Consider the following 19,653-nt stretch of genomic DNA (forward strand, 5'->3'; position numbering starts at 1 on the left):
AGAAGTTTATATTCTGAAAAAATGATATTTCTTATGAATATGTTAATATATAAAAATCTCATGGTGTAACTCAAAGTGTAAGTATTTTTGTAAAAATGATCATCTAGATGTTATTTTTACAACGGAAATGATCACTTTCATAAGATTCACCAAAGTTTGACCTATAACCTGTGATTTCGAATGCAAACTAAGGTATTTACAGTTCATATTCATAAATAATGACTCGATCCAAGGAAGTGGCAAGTTGAACCAATAAAAACGGAGTTATATTGAACAAACTACGGCTAAAATAAAATTGGGTATCAGAAGCTAGTTTAGCTACGAAATTAATTAGAGTAAAACTAAACTAATAATATCTTTGCTAATTAATATGATATTTTATATATATTTACTTATGATTTGATTTTATATATTTCAGGACCACCCGTAAACAACACGAGAAGATTAATTATAAGACCTCATGATTGTACGCAACACGTCATTTGACAACACGGTACTTTATGTACGCAACACGTCATTTGACAACATGGTACCATGGGTCGAGATTAATTATGATCAATACGAATACGATGGGGTCTTTATTTATTTTATTGATCAACTAATTGTGGACCACTAACATCGGACTGCTAACTACGGACTAATAGATATTAAAAGTATTATAAGTATGTATGTAACGATTATTTGAAAAGAAAATATGTTAATATATTATATATATGGTTAGGTTCGTGATATCTATCGGAGACCAAGTCGTATTAAATATCTTCAAGGCAAAAGTGAGTATATAGTCCCACTTTTAAAACTCTAAATATTTCGGGATGAGAATACATGCATTTTATGATTTACGTTATGGACACAAGTGATTAAAATTATATATTCTACGTTGAGTTGTACCACTGGCATACTTCTCTGTAACTTGGTAACTACTATTTACATGCGGTATTGTAAACGTGAATCCTGTTGATAGATCTATCGGGCCTGACAACCCCAACCGGACTGGACGACCAGTATTCAACGGTTGCACAGTACTTCGTTTCGGTGACTACACTTGGTACGGTGTAGTGAGATTTCATAATAAAGGGAATATGCGACGTTGATTAAATGTTAAGTATGGTTATCAATTGCTCAACTACATAGAATATTCTTATTAAAACGTTTATGTATATGAAATTTTGTGGTCTATATTTATAACGCTGCTAGCATTAAACCTATATCTCACCAACTTTATGTTGACGTTTTAAGCATGTTTATTCACAGGTGATAATTAAAAGCTTCCGCTGCATTATGCCGAATTTAAGCAGGATTTGGAGTATGCATATTTGTGTCAAAAATAAAACTTCATATCGGAAGATTTGTAATGTGAAATATGTTGGAAATCGTATTGTTATTATCAAATGTAAAGTTTGTAAAACTAAGATTATCGCTAAACGATAATCATTATTACGCTGTTTGGACCTTTGATTATAATAAAGGTTATGGTTTGTATTATAAAAACGTATGCAGATTTTGAAAAATTTCACATATAGAGGTCAGTACCTCGCAATGACACCAATGAGTACGTGACGTTTATATTCGATATGAACGAGACGCTTCAATGCTGCTTACCAAACAGACAATGATTGCAAGGATCTAGTGCAGCGTTCTTGTCTACATTGATAAGCTCCTTCTTTATTAGGGTGGACAACCCTTTCTCACTCATGTGACCGAGTCTCTGGTGCCATAAATTTTGTGAAGCCTCCTTTTCTGCAACATTAAGGCTGTCTGTGCAGATCTTCACATGAGTTTTGTATAGTGTGCCACAAATGTGTCCCCGAGCGACTATGATGGCACCTCTTGACAATTGCCATGTGCCTCTACTGAAATGACTATCATAGCCCTGTCTGTCGAGAGCTACCCCAGAAAGTAAATTCAGCCGAAGATCTGGCACATGGCGGACATCCTTCAAAGTGATTGTGCTCCCGGAACTTGTCTTTATCTTGACATCACCAATTCCGACAATCTCAGCGGAACTGAAATTTCCCATCTTTACAGCTCCAAAGTCGCCAGCTTTGTATGTTGTGAAGTATTCCTTATATGAAGTCACATGGTAGGAAGCTGCAGTATCTACCACCCATTCTGTTTCTTCTCATGAGACGTGAAGGCATGTCTCATCATGGATTGAACAATAAGCTACATCACCAGAGATAGTCACTAATGTTTCTCCACCCTTATTCTTCGACTGTGAACTGCTTTGACCTTGTTCATCTTTCAATCTATAGCAGTTATTCTTCATATGTCCCTCTAATCCACAATGATGGCATTTATATGTTTTTTTTCTGCCATCAGCTGACCTACCCCTGCTCTTGCTTCTGCCTCTACATTTATTTTTGCTACTCATTCACTGTCTCCCCCGATTCTCTATGACAAAGGCATGGGTCTGATATGTGCCCATGTCCTTTCTCCTTGCCTCTTCACTGAATAGGGCATCCTTGACCATTGACATGGTAAGTTTGCCATTTGGGGCTGAGTTGCTGAGTGTTACTACCAGCGTTTCCCAACTATCGGGAAGGGAACTAAGTAGCAATAACGCATGAACTTCATCGCCAAGAGGCATCTCTACAGACGATAACTGGTTGACCAAGCTATGAAACTCAATGGTATGCTCGGCAACTAAAGTTCCACTTTTGAGCTTCATGTTGACTAAACGCCTCATCAACAAGGCTTTATTCCGAGCAGTCTTGGTCTGGTACATGTCCTCCAACTTTTTTCAGAGGACATATGCGTATGTCTCTTGTGCAACATGGTGGAAGACACTACGATCAATCCATTGACGGATCTGACCAATAGTTTTTCGGTTTGATTTCTTTCACTCTTTCTCTTTGGCAGAATCAGGGTTTATACCCTTCAATTCAATAGGATCGAACAAATACTTACAGCTGAGGAGATCTTCCATCTGAGGTTTTCACAGCGTGTAGTTTGTGGCTGTGAGCATAATCATAGCTCCCGAAGATGATGTTGACTCTTCTATGGACATTATCACCTAACAAATAATTTTTCAACACAAACGGGGTTGAATTGTAGAAAACAAAGATCACCGTTACGTCCGGAACGGTTGAAAATGGTGGAATAGAAACTTCGCGACTTAAATTTCACTTACGGGGCAAAATTATAATTTGTTATAAACTTCAGGGACCAAAAGTGAAATTCTGAAAATTTCAGGGACCAAATTGTAAAATTTCAGAATTGCTACAGTACTGCTACAGGAACTTGCTACAGTACCGCCAGCTGCTACAGTGAATTGCTACAGGATTTTCTTCTCCGGCGAAAATTCCGGCACCGGTCGTCTTCTCCGTCGAGATTCCGGCGAGTTGGCCAAACTTTGACCGCGTTTTCTGGGCTCGTTATAACTCCGTTTAAGTCACCGTTTTTGCATTGGACTCGGTTCGACGAGACGAATCCAATGGTACACTCAAAATTGAATTTTGAGAAAACTTCAGAAAATCCAAAACTCGACCAACGTCTCTAACCTAGCTCTTGATACCACTTGTTGGGAAGAGAGGATCGCCTGAACGTTGAGAGATATAAATTTGAGAGAAAATAACTCTATTACTCACAAGAATAGATTATACGAGTATTTACAAAACTAAAAAAAAACCTCTCAAACTCACACACACTATCTATGTTGTGATTACACTTCTCTGAGTGATTTTGGGAAGATTTACAATTGAATTTTCAACCTCTATTTATACTAAAACTTTGGTGGCGGTGAAATGGTGTGAACGAGGAAGGTGTCGTGTGAACGGAGAAGGTAGGCAGCCGTCATCGTATTTAACTTTTCTACTTCCGTATGAGTTGTTCAAAGCTGACAACATTGAACATCTAGATAGCAGCTGGAACAGAGGCATCTAGATGACGGTTGAAAACTCATCAATCACGTAATTTTCATTAGATTGATTAATCATATACATGAAATAAAAGTTCATAAAACATTATTATTTGTATTAAGTTGGTTGTACTAACTTATAAGTACTTGTTATAGATCACCATATCAGGTTTCAACTACCAAACTATTGGCTTGAGTGATATGCGGTGAGATCTAACTTGGAGTATTGTCAATTCAGATTCGATTTTCACTCAAAGTGAGAGTGTCCAAACTTTGATGGTACTGCCAACATCAATGCGATTTGGAAAGGTGAGGGGGGTTTGCGACAGTCAACATCTTGATGAATTGAATTTCCTCCTACCGTTTGTATGGGTGACATATTATCGTGTAGGTGTTTAAGTCCCCTGCATATATCTTTTTTAAAAAAAAAAAAAAAACATGTAAGGAGGTTTCAATTTCTCACGTTAAATGATTTATTGGGCCTTATTCACCTGGGCTTACAATCTGATTAAACTAATGGTATTTACGTCATTTCATCCGGGGGCCAATACAAGTTGTAGCAATGAAGTTGGAGATAGATATTTCTGATTGATGATTGAATTATCCATCCATCCATACATTTTCAACTCACTGCACACAAGATAAGCTTCTTCTCAACCTCCCAATTTCAGTTTCAGTTTCAAACTCCAATTCAATCACCATGTTTTCTTCTACACTGAATCCCTCAAAACCCACAACTTTCCTCCATTCCCAATTCCTTTCCACCCCATTCCCACTCCATTCCCATTCCAACCTCAAACCCATCTACCACCGGAAACCCATTCCCATCTCAGCCGCCATCATCCCCTCCTCAAAACCACCGTCACAACAAAAACTCTACCAACCATTCCGACCACCACCGTCTCAATCACCAATCCCACCTCAATACCGTGACCTCGACACCAACGCCCGTCTCGATGTCTTAACAAATCGTCTCGGTTTATGGTTCGAATACGCCCCTTTAATCCCACCTTTGATTCAAGACGGTTTCGCCCCACCTACACTCGAAGAAATAACCGGTATCTCCGGTGTCGAACAGAACCGATTAGTCGTCGGAGCTCAGGTTCGCGAATCGTTAGTTCAATCAGGTCTTGATGAACAAACACTCGAGTTTTTCGATAAAGGTGGTGCTGAATTGTTGTATGAGATTAGATTGTTGAGTGTTGCCCAGAGGGCTGCTGCAGCTCGATACATAAGCGAAAATAGATTTGAACCCGGTGATGTGAACGAACTCGCTAGATCGATTAAGGATTTCCCGCGTAGGCGCGGGGACCGCGGTTGGGAGTGGTTTGATTACGATATACCGGCTGATTGTTTGGCGTTTATGTATTATAGACAAGCGATGGAGTATCGAGAAGCCGAATTGAGAACAACGGCATTGGAAAAGGCTATGAATGTGGCGGTTTCGGATCAGGCGAAAGCGTGGATTTTGAAGGAGTTGGATGGTAATGACGGTGACGGTGAAGGACAAGGGAGGGGAGGTGGGGTCGTTGACGGGGTTAAAGTTCCGGTCGTTAGGTTAAATTTAGGTGAGGTAGCGGAGGCAACGGTGGTGGCGGTTTTGCCCGTTTGTGGGGCCCGGGACCGGGGTTTGGAATTGGAGGAAGCACCTTGGGAATGTGGGAGTGAAGGGGCGTTTGGGATAGTGGAGGCGGAAAAAGGATGGGCCAAATGGGTTGTTTTACCCGCGTGGGAGCCCGTTATGAATCTGAAAAGTGGGGGAGTGGTTGTGGCGTTTTCAGACGCACGGGCTCTACCGTGGAGGGTTAATAGGTGGTATAAGGAAGAAGCGATATTGGTAGTCGTGGATAGAAGCCGAAAAGAGGTGGAGGTTGATGATGGGTTTTATTTGATATTGAGTGAAGATGAATTGAAAGTTGAAAGAGGTTCAATGTTGAAGGAAAAAGGGTGTGAAAAGAGTTTAGGTAGTGTTGTTATTGTTGTTAGGCCACCAAGAGAAGATGATGAGAATGAAATTGATATTGAGGATTGGGAATGAATGAATCAATGATTTTGAAGGAATTGAGTTAAATGTGATTTGTTCTTCTCATTGGAATGTTTTAAGTCCCTTGAGTTTTTGTTTATGAACAACTCATGAGGTTATTTATGATGCAAACAAATATCTACACTTGTGTATTTATAATTTGTACTTTTTATAAATGTTGTTTAATTTGATGTATGAGTACTGTTTAGAGTGAAATTGATTTTGATTAGTGATTACTAATTTCAAAACATTTTCTTTATTGTTATACCTTGATGCAACATTGCACATTTGCAAATTGCACATTTGGCTGTGTAGATTGTGGATATTTTGGATACTCTTATCAGTTCAACTGGCTTGTCGAAATTATTATTGGGCCTTCTTTAGTTTAGGATCATTTCAAGTATATTCGTATTATTTAGATTTATATTTTGACTTTTAGAAAAATTATTATTTGCTAAACAACATATTACTATGCTCAACGATTTCTTAAAAAAAACAAGTGTAATGTATAATTTTAACCATCACGAAATGATTTAGCGTTTTAGGGTACGATATTATTATACGGAATTTTAGGTTTAAACCTTATGTTTGAAGTTGTAAGATGATGGGTTAGAAATCATCAATAAATAATCCAGTTAAACATCATACGTCTAATAAAAAAAAAAAAAAAATCTAATAAAAAAATAATCATTTTTTCTACATAACTTGAATAGGGAAAATTTAATTTTAATTTTTATTGTAATGTATAATTTTGATAAAGTTAGTCTAACGATAATATTAATATGCTTGATTGGTATTAAAATTTTAAAACTCCTGCTTTGAACATCTAGATATACTTTATACGTATAAATATGACTTTAACATATTAACTTAGAACTTTTGACAACTTTGATCATGTAAATCATTCTAGAGAGACTAATTGAGAACTAGTCGGACGACTTCTAAATTTCTAACTAGTTCCATCGTTATATCTCACATATTACCAGTGACGGAGCTTGAAAGCTGACAATGAGGGAGCCAAAAAACTAAACCAAAACATGTAGTCTTATATATATAAATAAAATTCATAAATTTCATGAATAATACGTACAATTGAAGGGGAAACACAACCTTTATTAAAAAGAATTATACTCCGTACATTATAATGTAGTAGTTGAGAAAATATAAAATGTAGTAACAACAAAATAGAAAATGAATAGAATACGTGTCATTGATGCGGCAAGATGAAACTTACGAGGATAACAATAATACAAGGAGCAGAAATCTCGAAACTGTTATACGGTTTGTAATCTAATAACCTATTTAGTTTTACAATTTAATAACCAAAGAGTGATAAAATGTATGCTAGAAGTTCAAATTTTAATTTGGTAGGGCCAAGATTTGAATTTTAACATATTTAGTCTCTAAAACCATAAAAAATGCTAGTAAGAACAAAACTTGTTGGGGGGACCGTGGCACCCTCCTGCCCTTTAAATCCTCCGTCGCTGCATATTACTCTATATATCTAAAAGATATAGGGGAAGTGAATAGTGGAGTCCACAAGCTTCACAAAATCACCACAAACTTTTATTTTTTACAATTCAACCACACTCTTTATAATACTTCACTTTATAGTTTTCATAAACTTATCACAAACTTTTCACATTTTATAATTTAACCATAAACCATCTCATTCATATAAATTCACCACACAATTTTCACTAGCTAATAACTGGAAGTGAATAGTGGAGTCCACAAGCTTCACAAAATCACCACAAACTTTTATTTTTTACAATTCAACCACACTCTTTATAATACTTCACTTTATAGTTTTCATAAACTTATCACAAACTTTTCACATTTTATAATTTAACCATAAACCTTCTCATTCATAAAAATTCACCACACAATTTTCACTAGCTAATAACTATTTTTTTTTATTATTATTATTATTATTATTATTATTATTATTATTATTATTATTATTATTATTATTATTATTATTATATTATATTATATTCTAAAAGACATAGGGGAAATGGATAGTACCCGGGGGGTATTTTCGACTTTTTGACTTTTTTTTTTTTTTGACAAATTCAACCACAAACCACCCCACACTTTATTCAAAAAATCAAATCCACCCCTGGTCAATTAACCATTCTCATAAAAAATCTTAAACAAACTCCACCCAAATATTCAACGGGCCATATCTTCGCACTTGCAACGAGTTAAATTTTTCCGCCACCATCGTTTAACTCGAAATAATTTTAGGAACACAATGTCACTAGCTATACGCAAAACGGTCGATTTTTAAAAAACGCTAAATACTTGAGGTACTTTTCATACACGTTAATTCCCCGTTAAAATTTTAAAAGTATACAACTCCATAGCGAAACGCGGAGATGCACATATATTGTTAATTTTAAATAACATTTAAATCTTTCACGGGTTATACATTTTAGTTCGACTCGAGTTGTGCTTCAACAACATTATCGTTAGCCACAAAAAAAATTTTCAAACTAAACGCAATGAAATACATTAAAAAACCGAACCCCGGCGCGAAGCGAGGATTCGAACACTAGTTACCTTTAAAATGAAAAAAATAAATAAATAATAATACTAATAAAAAATAAATAAAATATCGGGCCTATTTAAATTTTAGTGGCCCAATGGGTTTAAGTAGCTTGCCCAACGGGTTTAAGTAAGTAGCCCAATACTTCCTTTTATTTACCACGGAAATAAATAGAATATTCTAGGAACTTCCTGCCCAAATTGCCCAGTGCTCACAAATGGATATCCTCCATTCTCTAGAACGTTCAAGAGACGACTGAAAATCCGTTTATATAAACGGACAAACGCTCAATCACTCCACAGAATTCAATAATTAATCCGCAAATTGTTACATCTGATCTTCAATTTCCAAATTTCAATTTTCAATTTCAATTTCGCTTACAAACAAAGATGTCGATCATTCCAGGTTTTTTCGGTGGCCGCCGATCTAACGTCTTCGATCCGTTCTCCTTGGACATATGGGACCCATTCGAAGGTTTCCCGTTCAACAACAACGACATTCGTTCTCTATCCAATCGATCCCGATCATCCGAAGCGTCATCGTTCGTGAACGCCAACATCGATTGGAAGGAGACCGCTGACGCACACGTGTTCAAGGCTGACGTGCCAGGGTTGAAAAAGGAAGAAGTGAAAGTTGAGGTGGAAGACGATCGCGTGTTGCAGATCAGTGGAGAGAGGAACAAAGAGAGTGAAGAGAAAGGTGACACGTGGCATAGGGTTGAAAGGAGTAGTGGCAAGTTTATGAGGAGGTTTAGGTTGCCGGAAAATGCGAAGGTGGATCAGGTGAAAGCCGCGATGGATAATGGTGTTTTGACTGTGACTGTGCCTAAAGTTGAAGCGAAGAAACCTGATGTGAAATCTATTCAGATCTCTGGTTGAAATTGGTTCGTAGGTATTATTTTGATGTTTGAGTCGATTAGAAATAAGTCGTTTTATATCGTATTATTATTATGTTGAATGGGTCGGGTCAGTTTTGTTATGGTTTTGATTGTAAATAAGTCGTTTTATATCGTATTATTATTATGTTGAATGGGTCGGGTCAGTTTTGTTATGGTTTTGATTGTAATGTTCTGTGTGTAATGTTTGTGGTTGAGTTTATCAACGTTTTAGTGGTATATTATCGTTTTTGTCTAAATCTTTCGGTTAATTTTGTGGTTAAAAGTTGATCGTCAGATGTGTTCATAATTAGTTTTAGGCTAATCTGATCATTAGAATTTGGACCATTAAGTCCCAACCCAGTTATGACTGATGCTATGTGCCATGAGGAAATAGCAATGCTTGCTCAGTTGAACACCCTTACACGTAGTATGAATTATGATTGTGAAATATTGAATATAAGGTTAAAGAAAATAGGCTTAGAAAGTGTACTGCAACTTTTTTCTATATTATGATCTCAATCGCCTTAACATTCTTTGAAGGACCAAAGTTACCCTCTCTACCCTCCTACAAGCGAAGTCAGGATTTATGGATAGATGCATTTCATAAAAATCAAATAGATGCATTTCATACAAATTAAATATTTCACATGTACAGCATATATACAGCTTAATTATGACATATGTTAATCTAATTATATTAAGGGATGGTTGTGTTCATTATTTGAGTCATTGACCGTTAATGTGCAATTTTTAACCCACTATAATTTACTTATTTGAAGACTGTCCCTGCCTCTGGACCCACCTGCTACACTATAACAATTCATCTGTGACTAGAAACCGAAGAAGGGGAGAACACAACAGTCACCAGAAGTTGGCGACACACTGCGAGTTTATATTTTCACTTATTTCTTCCCCACTGTTGCAAGTTTACCTTTTTCCCGTTCTTAATGTAACAAGTTAATTCTAAAGCAGGCTCTAATACAAAAGTGGTTGGAAAAAAAAACAATGTGTATGAAAGGTGGTCTAAACCATTTAGCTTTTTTAAAAGACATCCGTTTTGTGAGTAGTTACGTTGTGTTCTTAAAATTATTTTAAGTTCAACTGTATTGTTGAAAAAATTTAACTCGCGGTGATATTTTGATGAAATTTATTTAAGATTTTTTATGAAAATTCTAATTAAAGGCTGATTTGTATTTTGATCAAAGTTGAGGGGTCATTTATGAAAATTTTGATTAAGGGCCGATTTGTACTTTTCATCAAAGTTGGGAGTTATTTTGAAAAAGTGAATTTTACTAATAAAATATTGTTAGAAATAGTAAATTGATACTCTCTGTTGAATATATATTAGTTAATTATGGAATGAGCCGATTTTAGTTTGTCTGAGTTGTATAATTAATCTATTACATATGTACATTACTATTAGTACTGGTGTAGCAGGAAAGGATTGAAAACGATCCGGGTGTAATCCTACTACACTACCCCATTGAAAGCGGTCTGGGTGTAATCCTACTGCACTATGGGTTGGACTTTACTCGCGAGTGCAAGTAGTCCAAACATCCGAACAAGAAAAACCTTAGAACTGCATAGTAAAATAATCTACTGCACTACTCCATTGAAAACGGGTTTAATCCTACTGCACTACAGGTCGGACTTTACTCGCGAGAGTCCAAACATCCGAACAGAAAACCTTAAACTGCATGCTAAAATAATTCAAGTTGTAATAAGTACCCTTTTATTTGCTCTTAATTTTAATAATCTAAGTTGTGATAAGTACCTTTTATTTGATCTTAATTTTAAACAGTTGCATTGGAATACTCGATTCTGAGGTTGAGTCGATTAAGATAAATTTAGCTTTTTAGTGTTCTACGAGTTAACGATAATTCATTAATATAATTCATTAATATTACATATACTTCGTAACACATTCACATTTTTCAATAGGAACATTAACACTTAATCAACACATCTCTTTTTATTTAAATACACATTTACATTTTTCAATAGCAACATTAACACTTAATCAACACATCTTTTTATTTATTATTTAAACCAAAATACAGAGCACACAAACAACCTTACAATACTCGAATGACCCAAAACATAAAAATACAACACTTGCACACCATTACATCATCATTATCACCACACTATGCACCCACATTTGTTCATAAAACCTAACCGGATATATCAATAGCCTTCACCACCGGTTTCTTCTCCTCTTGTTTAGGAACGGTCACGGTCAACACACCATTCTCCATAGTTGCTTTCACTTCCTCCATTTTCACATTTTCCGGCAGCCTAAACCTCCTGAAAAACTTGCCCGAACTCCTCTCAACTCTATGCCACGTATCATTCTTTTCTTCATTTTCTCTGCTTCTTTCACCGCTTATTTGCAACACCCGTCCTTCTTCAACTTCAACTTTCACTTCTTCCTTTTTAAGCCCGGGTAAGTCCGCTTTGAACACGTGCGCTTCCGGTGTTTCCTTCCAGTCGACACGTGCGCTCGCGATTGCTGCGGTTTCGCGAGATGATTCGGGCAGGTTGGTCAGGGCGCTTGAGATGCCCTGAAATGGGTCCCAGATGTCCAAGGAGAATGGGTCGAATACGTTGCTCCTCCTGTTGGTTAGGAAGCTTGGAATGATCGACATTTTGAGTGATTAACGAATTTGTTGACTGTTTTGTACTTCTGATGTTTTTTTTTTTTTACTTTTTTCCTTGCAGAGAGAATAGAGTGAACGGTGTTATTTATAGGAGAAAATGGATGACGTGGCAGGTTCTAGGATTCTCTTGAAGTTGTGCAAATACAGAAATATCTCAATGTTTCTATGGCTTTCTGGAAATTCCAGCATAATCCAGTTATTTGATTGATTGATGTCATTCTTGATGGGCCCGGTTATCATTTTTAGGCTTGTTGCCTAGCTTGTTTTGGGCTGTAGAATCACATTTTTAAGCCTGTAAGTTTCCAGCCCAGTTTCTTAATCGAGTACACGTCGGATGTACTCTCGACTCTGTATGTATTTCTCATTAATAAATAAACTAGTCCGGGTCCGGCCCGCGCGATGCGGCAGGGGCTTTCGGCCGGCGTATTCATATTTAACGCAGTTTTATTTACAGAAGGGAAAACGGCTCATGCGTTATGCGTCGTTGGTGGTATCGTCGTCTTTAGTGTTTTTTAAGATATGCCCGGGTCGAACGTATAGTTTCGTTTTGTTGATAAAATTATTTCGAGCGTAATGGTGCTGGCGAAAAAATTTAACTCGCGGCGAGCAGGAAGATACAGGCTGTAGCTGTGTTTAGCGTTTTTTTAAAAGTGTCCATTTTGAACGTAGCTAGTATCGTTTTGTTCATAAAATTATTTTGATGCCGTCGGTGCTTTTAACTCGCGGCGAGCGGGAAGATACGGGCTGTCGTTGTGTTTAGCGTTTTTTAAAAAGTGTCCGTTTTGAACGTAGTTAGTTTCGTTTTGTTCGTAAAAATATTTCGAGTTTAACGGAGTACTTGGTGAAATTTAACTCGGAGCGAGGCGAAAGATACGGGCTGTCGAATGGTGAGGGTGGAGTTTTTTTATTTTAATTTAGAGAATTTACATTTTAACCGCTGAAGTTTGGTGTAATTTTTGGAAGTTGGGTATAGGTGAGGACTAGGAAGAATGAAAATCAAGTATGAAGTGCCACCGCATTTAGTATATGTAGTATTAAATATAAATAAATTGTCTATAAGAAACAATTAAATATTTGTAGCGATTATTTTCCCTATTATATTTCTCTGAATTGGCATCAAAAGTTTATACTTTTGAGATAGTTGTAGTATTATTTAGGATTTTGCTAATTACAGTTTTTATGGTTGGCGTTAGTGTGCAGAAAATGATTGTACACGAAGTTAAACATTAACTTTATATTGACGGTTACTAAAATGTACAATAATTTGAAGCGTTTTAACAACAACATTTAGTGGTTTTTTTGGTGAAATCTTATTAATTATTTAAGTTGAATCTATAGGAAAATTCTCTTTCTCTTTAACTAATAACTAGTGAAATGACCCGTGAAATCACGAGTTTGTTTAAACGAAACAGTTTAATAATATGTTTTAGGTATTAAGTGAATGCAAATGTTATAGTCATTTTATTTAATGGCCCGTGGAACCACGAATTCCGACTAAGAAACTTGTAAGTGAGAGATAAAGTAAAATCGAGAAGAAATCATACCTTTGTAACTGAGAAATAGTGAAATAAAATGAAATTGAGAAGAATTAATTGTTAATATCTCTTGTTTTGTAGCTGCTAAATTGGTGTAGAAGATAAAACCCAAGTCGTCGTGCTAAATCGGTGTAGAGAAAAAAACCCTAAGTTTTGTGAGGAGTCGAGTACTAAGGTCGTGATAAAAGGAAAAGAAACCCTAAGTAATACCGTACCGCCAGTTTTAGTTCTTAAAAAAAAAATGTGAAAAATTGGGAAAAAGCAAAAACCCGTTTTAACCCGTGTTTGACCGTCGTTTAACCGTTTTTTGGTTGATTTCCGTTGTTCAAACGTTTCAGGTACAAACGGAACGGATCATTCAAAAATCCGTCTAGACCCCGTCTAGACGGCCGTCTGACCCGTTTTTTACAATCCTGCAGAAGCATCACTATTTCTTTAAAAAAAAAAAAAAAAAAACTCTCAATTCATCTCTATTGCTTATGTATTTCTCCGCACTCAATTTCGTCTCCACATCTCTATTTATGTGGAACATATGCATCCGAAATTTTTTAAGATAAACTACAAACATATTGATGTACTTAACTTGGACCGAATAAATGAACTATCTTAACATACATATGTAACATAATGAATTTCGTAAAACGAACCTATACTTACTTAAGAATACAATATTTATATTTTTAATAAAAATTATAAAAATAATAATAATAATAATAATAATAATAATAATAATAATAATAATAATAATAATAATAATAATAATAATAATAATAATAATAATAATAATAATAATAATAAAGATAATAATAAAGATAATAATAAAATAATAAAGTTTGCTTAATAATTAAGTATTTATATTTTTATTAATAATGACATTATCATGGATGTCTTAGAATTTTTTTTTCTTTTTGAATTATTTTTAACCTTAAAAATTGTTTTTTTTATGACATCGTCAAGTTAGGAATTTAATAGATACTGTAGATATGTTAATTATAAAAAAGCAACTTCTAACTTGTGCACTAAATACCTTAAATTACCCCAACCAAGCCTAGGAAGCATGAACAAATATTCCTCCGTACTTCATGTCCAAGAACAAAAAGATGATGATCCATTAAACATCGCATGTCATCTGCATTTTCACTAAACGAGCAAATCAATCGGAATTAATTAATCATATTTAACTCTAATCCATTTCCATCTTTACCTGCCCTTCAATTCTCTTTTCACTAATGGATTCTCAACCCAATTCTCCACACGTCCTCATATTCCCATTTCCAGTTCAAGGCCACGTCAGCTGCATGCTCAAACTTGCTGAGCTCCTTTGCATCTCCGGTGTCCACGTCACATTTCTCAACTCTGACATCATCCATCGTCGGTTGCTACGTTACAATGACGTCATGTCTCGATTCTCCAGATACTCTGGCTTTAGATTTGAGACCATTTCTGACGGGCTTCCTCCTGATCACCCTCGTTCGGGTAACCGAGTTGTGGATATTTTTGATTCTATTAAAATGGTTACAAAACCAATGTTTAGGCAAATGCTTCTTCCCGGTGGTTGTTTGAATCATATGAATAATCGTCCTCTTGTTTCTAGTATTATTGCTGATGGGATCATGTGTTTCACTATTGATGTTGCTAATGAATTGGGGATTCCTATTTATCTTTTTCGTACGGTTAGTGCTAGTTGTTTTTGGGCTTTTTATTGCATTCCTAAGCTCATTGAATCCGGAGATCTTCCTATTAAAGGTAAATTTTACGCTAACTTACTGTGTGTTTGATTGCTTTTTTAAAGAAATGATTTAGCGTTGCACGATGAATCGTTGAGTATGCAACGCGTTTGTTTGTTTATTGTCATTCAGAACGAGGTTCGATCATTATCTTTAATGATTCAAATTATAAATCATTCATGTTACGAACCATTCAGCGGTTAATCATTATGTTTTGTTAAACGCACCCTTAGATTAGTTTCGGTGATTTAATAGCTTTGATTGTTATGTTTTAATGATAATTATTTTATATATACAGAAGATGATGAAATGGACAGACTTTTACATGGTGTGACTGGGATGGAAAAGTACTTACGACTTCGCGATCTACCTAGTTTTTGCCGTACTAGTGATCTATCGGACAGAGCATTTCAAGTTGTTACATCTGAGACACAAGAGACTTATCGAGCGAACGGGTTAATCTTAAACACCTTTGAAGACTTGGAAGAATCAGCATTAACACAAATCCGGAAGCACGTTCCAAATCTATATGCAATTGGGCCTCTTCATGGACACCTAAACTCTAGACTAGAGGCCCAAATGACATCACCACCGCGGTCTTCAAACAGTCTGTGGGAGGAGGATCGTACTTGCATGACGTGGCTAGATGAACAGACGCCTAAGTCGGTTATTTATGTTAGTTTTGGGAGTATGACCATGTTGAGTAGAGATGAGCTTATTGAGTTTTGGTACGGGCTTGTTAATTCTAAGAAGAACTTTTTGTGGGTCGTTAGGCCCAACTCTGTGGCAGGAGATGGTCAAACCATTCCTGCCCAACTATTAGAGGGTACTGTTGAAAGGGGATATATAGTGAGATGGGCCCCACAAGAGGAGGTTCTGGCTCATCCGGCAGTTGGTGGATTTTTGACACATAGCGGATGGAATTCGACGCTGGAGAGTATTGTTGCCGCAGTGCCTATGATTTGTTGGCCGTATTATGCGGACCAACAAGTTAATAGTAGGTTAGTCGGAGAAGTGTGGAAGTTAGGGTTTGACATGAAAGACATTTGTGACCGGGTTGTAGTTGAAAAAGTTGTAAAGGATTTGATGGATACAAAGAGGGACGAGTTAGCTAGACCAGTTGATCGAATGATGAAATTGGCTCGACGATCAGTTGCTGTGGACGGAAGCTCATTTAATAACTTGAACCGTTTAATCGAGGATATAAAACAAATCAAAGAAAGATGAATATGCATATTTGCATTAGTATAATTCATTTGAAGTTTATGCAGCCGAATCTTTTGTTATTTAGACTGTCAAGCATTGGGTAACGTAGCTAACCTGTATGTACATGTAAAGTTGAGGTTTAATTAAGCTCTCAAACTAATCATAAAAGTATAGATCATTGCAAGTTAAAGAGATTGAACTTCAATCTTTTTTATTAAAACAGGTTACTCCTAACCGATTTACCCTTTTCTCTTTTAATATAATGCCATTGACATTTTAATTTTAGATCACTAACTGTTAAGGCATCTATTGAGACATCTATTAAGACATCTAGAAGAGTTGTTGGATCGCACTTTGCATATTCACGTTTTTTTTGTTTTTTTTTTTGTTTTTTTTTTTTTCATATATCCAATAAAACTGTAAATTAATAGATTATATAGTATAACATGCTAATGCATTTTCACAGTGGATATATCACCACCCTTTATCTAATGGTTACTAGTCACTTGGATCGAGTAGTATATTATTTTGAATTTACAGTTAGTAACATCATAATATTAGTTAAAAAAATATTCATTTAATAAATTAATCGGAATTAATTGAAGTTGAGTGCTATAATAACATTACAAACAACACAAAATGAAAGCTAAAGTTTTATAAATATTGTGGTTATCTTATCATTGTATATATATATATAAATATATAATATATATATATATATATGTACAATAGGTCTGCTATATCGTTCATGTCGTACAAATTTTATTCGGTGACATAGTTTTTTTTAAGGGTATTATATGTTAATTAAATCGTGACATTAACGTTAATAATTGTAGCTTTAATTCTAGATTGTTGAAAAGAATCTTGTTTAGAAAATATGTGATTAATAAACCGGTATAGATACTTATGAACAAATTATGAAGTGCCATTACACTGTATACTAGCTCACGCAATTTTACTTCACTCTCATTGGCTACACCAACTTACTTTCACTGTTACACTGTTCCAATTTTTCATGCCCTTTCACACACTCATACTTAGGGTTTCTGTCACCTCAAGTACCCTCCCGAAACTTCCATACACACCCTCACCTCACCCACTTCTCCTCTCCATCAAACCCCACACACAACAAAAAAAACAACCACCACGACCACCATCTCCAGCCAATTGTTGCAGCAAAAAAAAAAAAAACACAAACACCATCGTCAAAATCTGCCATCCGCGACGTACATACGTGAAAAACGAACTGTCAATCCACCGGAAAATTGGTTTGGAGTTCAATCAATCGAACCAACAGCGGTGCTTAATTCGTCCACCACACCTGGTGGTGTTTTCAGTGTCGATGGATTAAGAATGGCTGACTTGAGCGGTGGTTTTAAGCGACGGTTCGCAGTGGTTCTAACCGCCACGTTACAAAACCCCAACGCCATCTACACCGGCTCCAGCTGATTGTGGTCGAACAGCAACTCAAGGGTTTTCTCTTTTGATTAAACCCTTTTTCCCTTTGTATCGATTAAATCCGTTTCTTCTCCTTTTTTTTAATGCTGCTAAAAAGTTGATTTTAGAATTGAAAATTCCATCAGACTGAAAGGTTAGGGTTTATTTTTCCTCTGCTGATTCTAATTCATTTCATTGTTTATGTCGTTTATTGCTTCACGAAACAGATAGTATATTATTGTAAGATTCTTAATTATCAGCCTTCTCTTTGTTGTTGTTTATGTTGATAGATTTTATTAACAATTTTTCGTTGCTGCATTCATAATACTGGTATCCATTTGGAGGTTTTCATATTATTTGTTGGTAATGTGAATATGTTTACTTTATTAATGCTAATTTTCTTTTTCTTTTTTTAAATTTTTAATCTTAATGTCTTCGACTTTTATGTATTATTATTTGTTTATCTGCTTAGCTAATAGCCAACGTTGTTAAAGATTAAATACATGTTTGTTTGTATTTCTGTTGTGAATTAGAGTAACGATTAATTAGCTGATGAAGTATTCTATTTTGCACTCTAATTGTTTGATTAAATGCTACAATAGAAAAAGATTTAAAAAGTTCTTACATGACCCAGACAACGTGTAGATATGAATGGTCATTGTATGGAGGCATCATGTTACACCTTAACCATTTGTTTGTGTTGAAGGTAAGTTTTTTCATATTTTGTTTGAATTGTGTTGTATTTTTTTAGTCTTAAATGGACACTGTTTTAAATTGATTAATGGGTGCTTACAGATTAATTTGATTGTTACCTCCAAGTGTTTGATTGAATGCTTAAGTGAAACGGATTATGAAAGAAGTACTTGAAAAGATACTGTGAAAACTAGAAGATAATCAATCACCGTCGGAGTTGTAACAAAACAGTAACTACTCATCCGTGTTTTGTTTAGATCCAAGGAGGATCTACCTGTTTAGCACGACCATGAATGAGGCAGTTAGGCTTGAAGATGTGGTATGTTTTTTTTATTCTATTTTTTAGTGTTTCATGAAAATAATTTTATGTATCCAGCGCAATCAGTTTGTATATTGATTAACCTTACTATGTGTAGGTATTCAAATGTTGACAAGTTTGTTGGTTTCAATTACACTGGGATTAATGCGATTTAACAGGGTTATATAACGAAGCGAACCGCCGTCGATCTAGCAGGTAAAGCTTCCCATATGTTACAAATTTGTAAATTTTTGGGTTTGAACTTCGAATCTCTACTTCAAAAAGCAGAGGTAAAATCAACCAACACGAATCTTTACATGGACGTAGAAATCATAAATATGGTTGCGGTGACGAAGATTTTTGTTAACCACCGTTAACCTAGTGAGTGGTGACGGTAGCGATTTGCGTTTTATAGTGGTAATAACTTTCCCTCTACGCTATTCACGGTATTAATTATGCAACTATTTTAGTTGATTGCATATTCTATTATGTGACTTCTATTTTTTCACAACAATTTATATTCTCGCCATTTTTTCCATTTTGTGCATCCATTTGTTTGAACGGTTTGGTCTTGACATATGTGTTCTGTGAGTTGAAAGAATTTGTTGCTGTTTAAATATGCTGTATTGAAATCAGATTATAAGCAGACTTTAAATCGGTCGAAATTTGAAGTTTGTAAATTGCATAATGAAATGTCCCGTTCATAATGATTATAAACGATTCATATTAATTGATTTCTTTGTGAGGTTTTGACCTCTATATGAGACGTTTTTCAAAGACTGCATTC

The 19,653-nt window shown here is 35.5% G+C and overlaps 4 protein-coding genes across 4 annotated transcripts; 3 read left to right on the top strand and 1 right to left on the bottom strand.

The window, feature by feature from the left end:
* Window positions 1-4,446: 4,446 nt before the first annotated feature.
* LOC139861263 (rubisco accumulation factor 1.1, chloroplastic) lies at window positions 4,447-6,034 on the top strand. The gene has a single exon (XM_071849598.1). It carries the CDS (start codon window positions 4,560-4,562, stop codon window positions 5,895-5,897), a length of 1,338 nt encoding a protein of 445 aa, XP_071705699.1. The 5' UTR covers window positions 4,447-4,559; the 3' UTR covers window positions 5,898-6,034.
* A 2,734-nt stretch (window positions 6,035-8,768) lies between these two features.
* Window positions 8,769-9,420, top strand: LOC139861113 (17.3 kDa class I heat shock protein-like). Its single transcript, XM_071849413.1, has one exon. The coding sequence runs from the start codon at window positions 8,823-8,825 to the stop codon at window positions 9,309-9,311; it is 489 nt and encodes a 162-aa protein (XP_071705514.1). The 5' UTR covers window positions 8,769-8,822; the 3' UTR covers window positions 9,312-9,420.
* A 1,838-nt stretch (window positions 9,421-11,258) lies between these two features.
* On the bottom strand, window positions 11,259-12,007 carry LOC139861087 (17.6 kDa class I heat shock protein-like). Its single transcript, XM_071849389.1, has one exon. The coding sequence runs from the start codon at window positions 11,956-11,958 to the stop codon at window positions 11,485-11,487; it is 474 nt and encodes a 157-aa protein (XP_071705490.1). The 5' UTR covers window positions 11,959-12,007; the 3' UTR covers window positions 11,259-11,484.
* Window positions 12,008-14,734: 2,727 nt separating this feature from the next.
* Window positions 14,735-18,825, top strand: LOC139863266 (7-deoxyloganetic acid glucosyltransferase-like). The gene is made up of 3 exons (XM_071851905.1): window positions 14,735-15,251; window positions 15,531-16,449; window positions 18,780-18,825. Exons 1-3 carry the CDS (start codon window positions 14,735-14,737, stop codon window positions 18,823-18,825), a joined length of 1,482 nt encoding a protein of 493 aa, XP_071708006.1.
* The last annotated feature ends 828 nt before the right edge of the window (window positions 18,826-19,653 follow it).

Source organism: Rutidosis leptorrhynchoides, chromosome 8 (assembly GCF_046630445.1).
Source record: "Rutidosis leptorrhynchoides isolate AG116_Rl617_1_P2 chromosome 8, CSIRO_AGI_Rlap_v1, whole genome shotgun sequence".
Classification (NCBI taxonomy): Eukaryota; Viridiplantae; Streptophyta; class Magnoliopsida; order Asterales; family Asteraceae; genus Rutidosis; species Rutidosis leptorrhynchoides.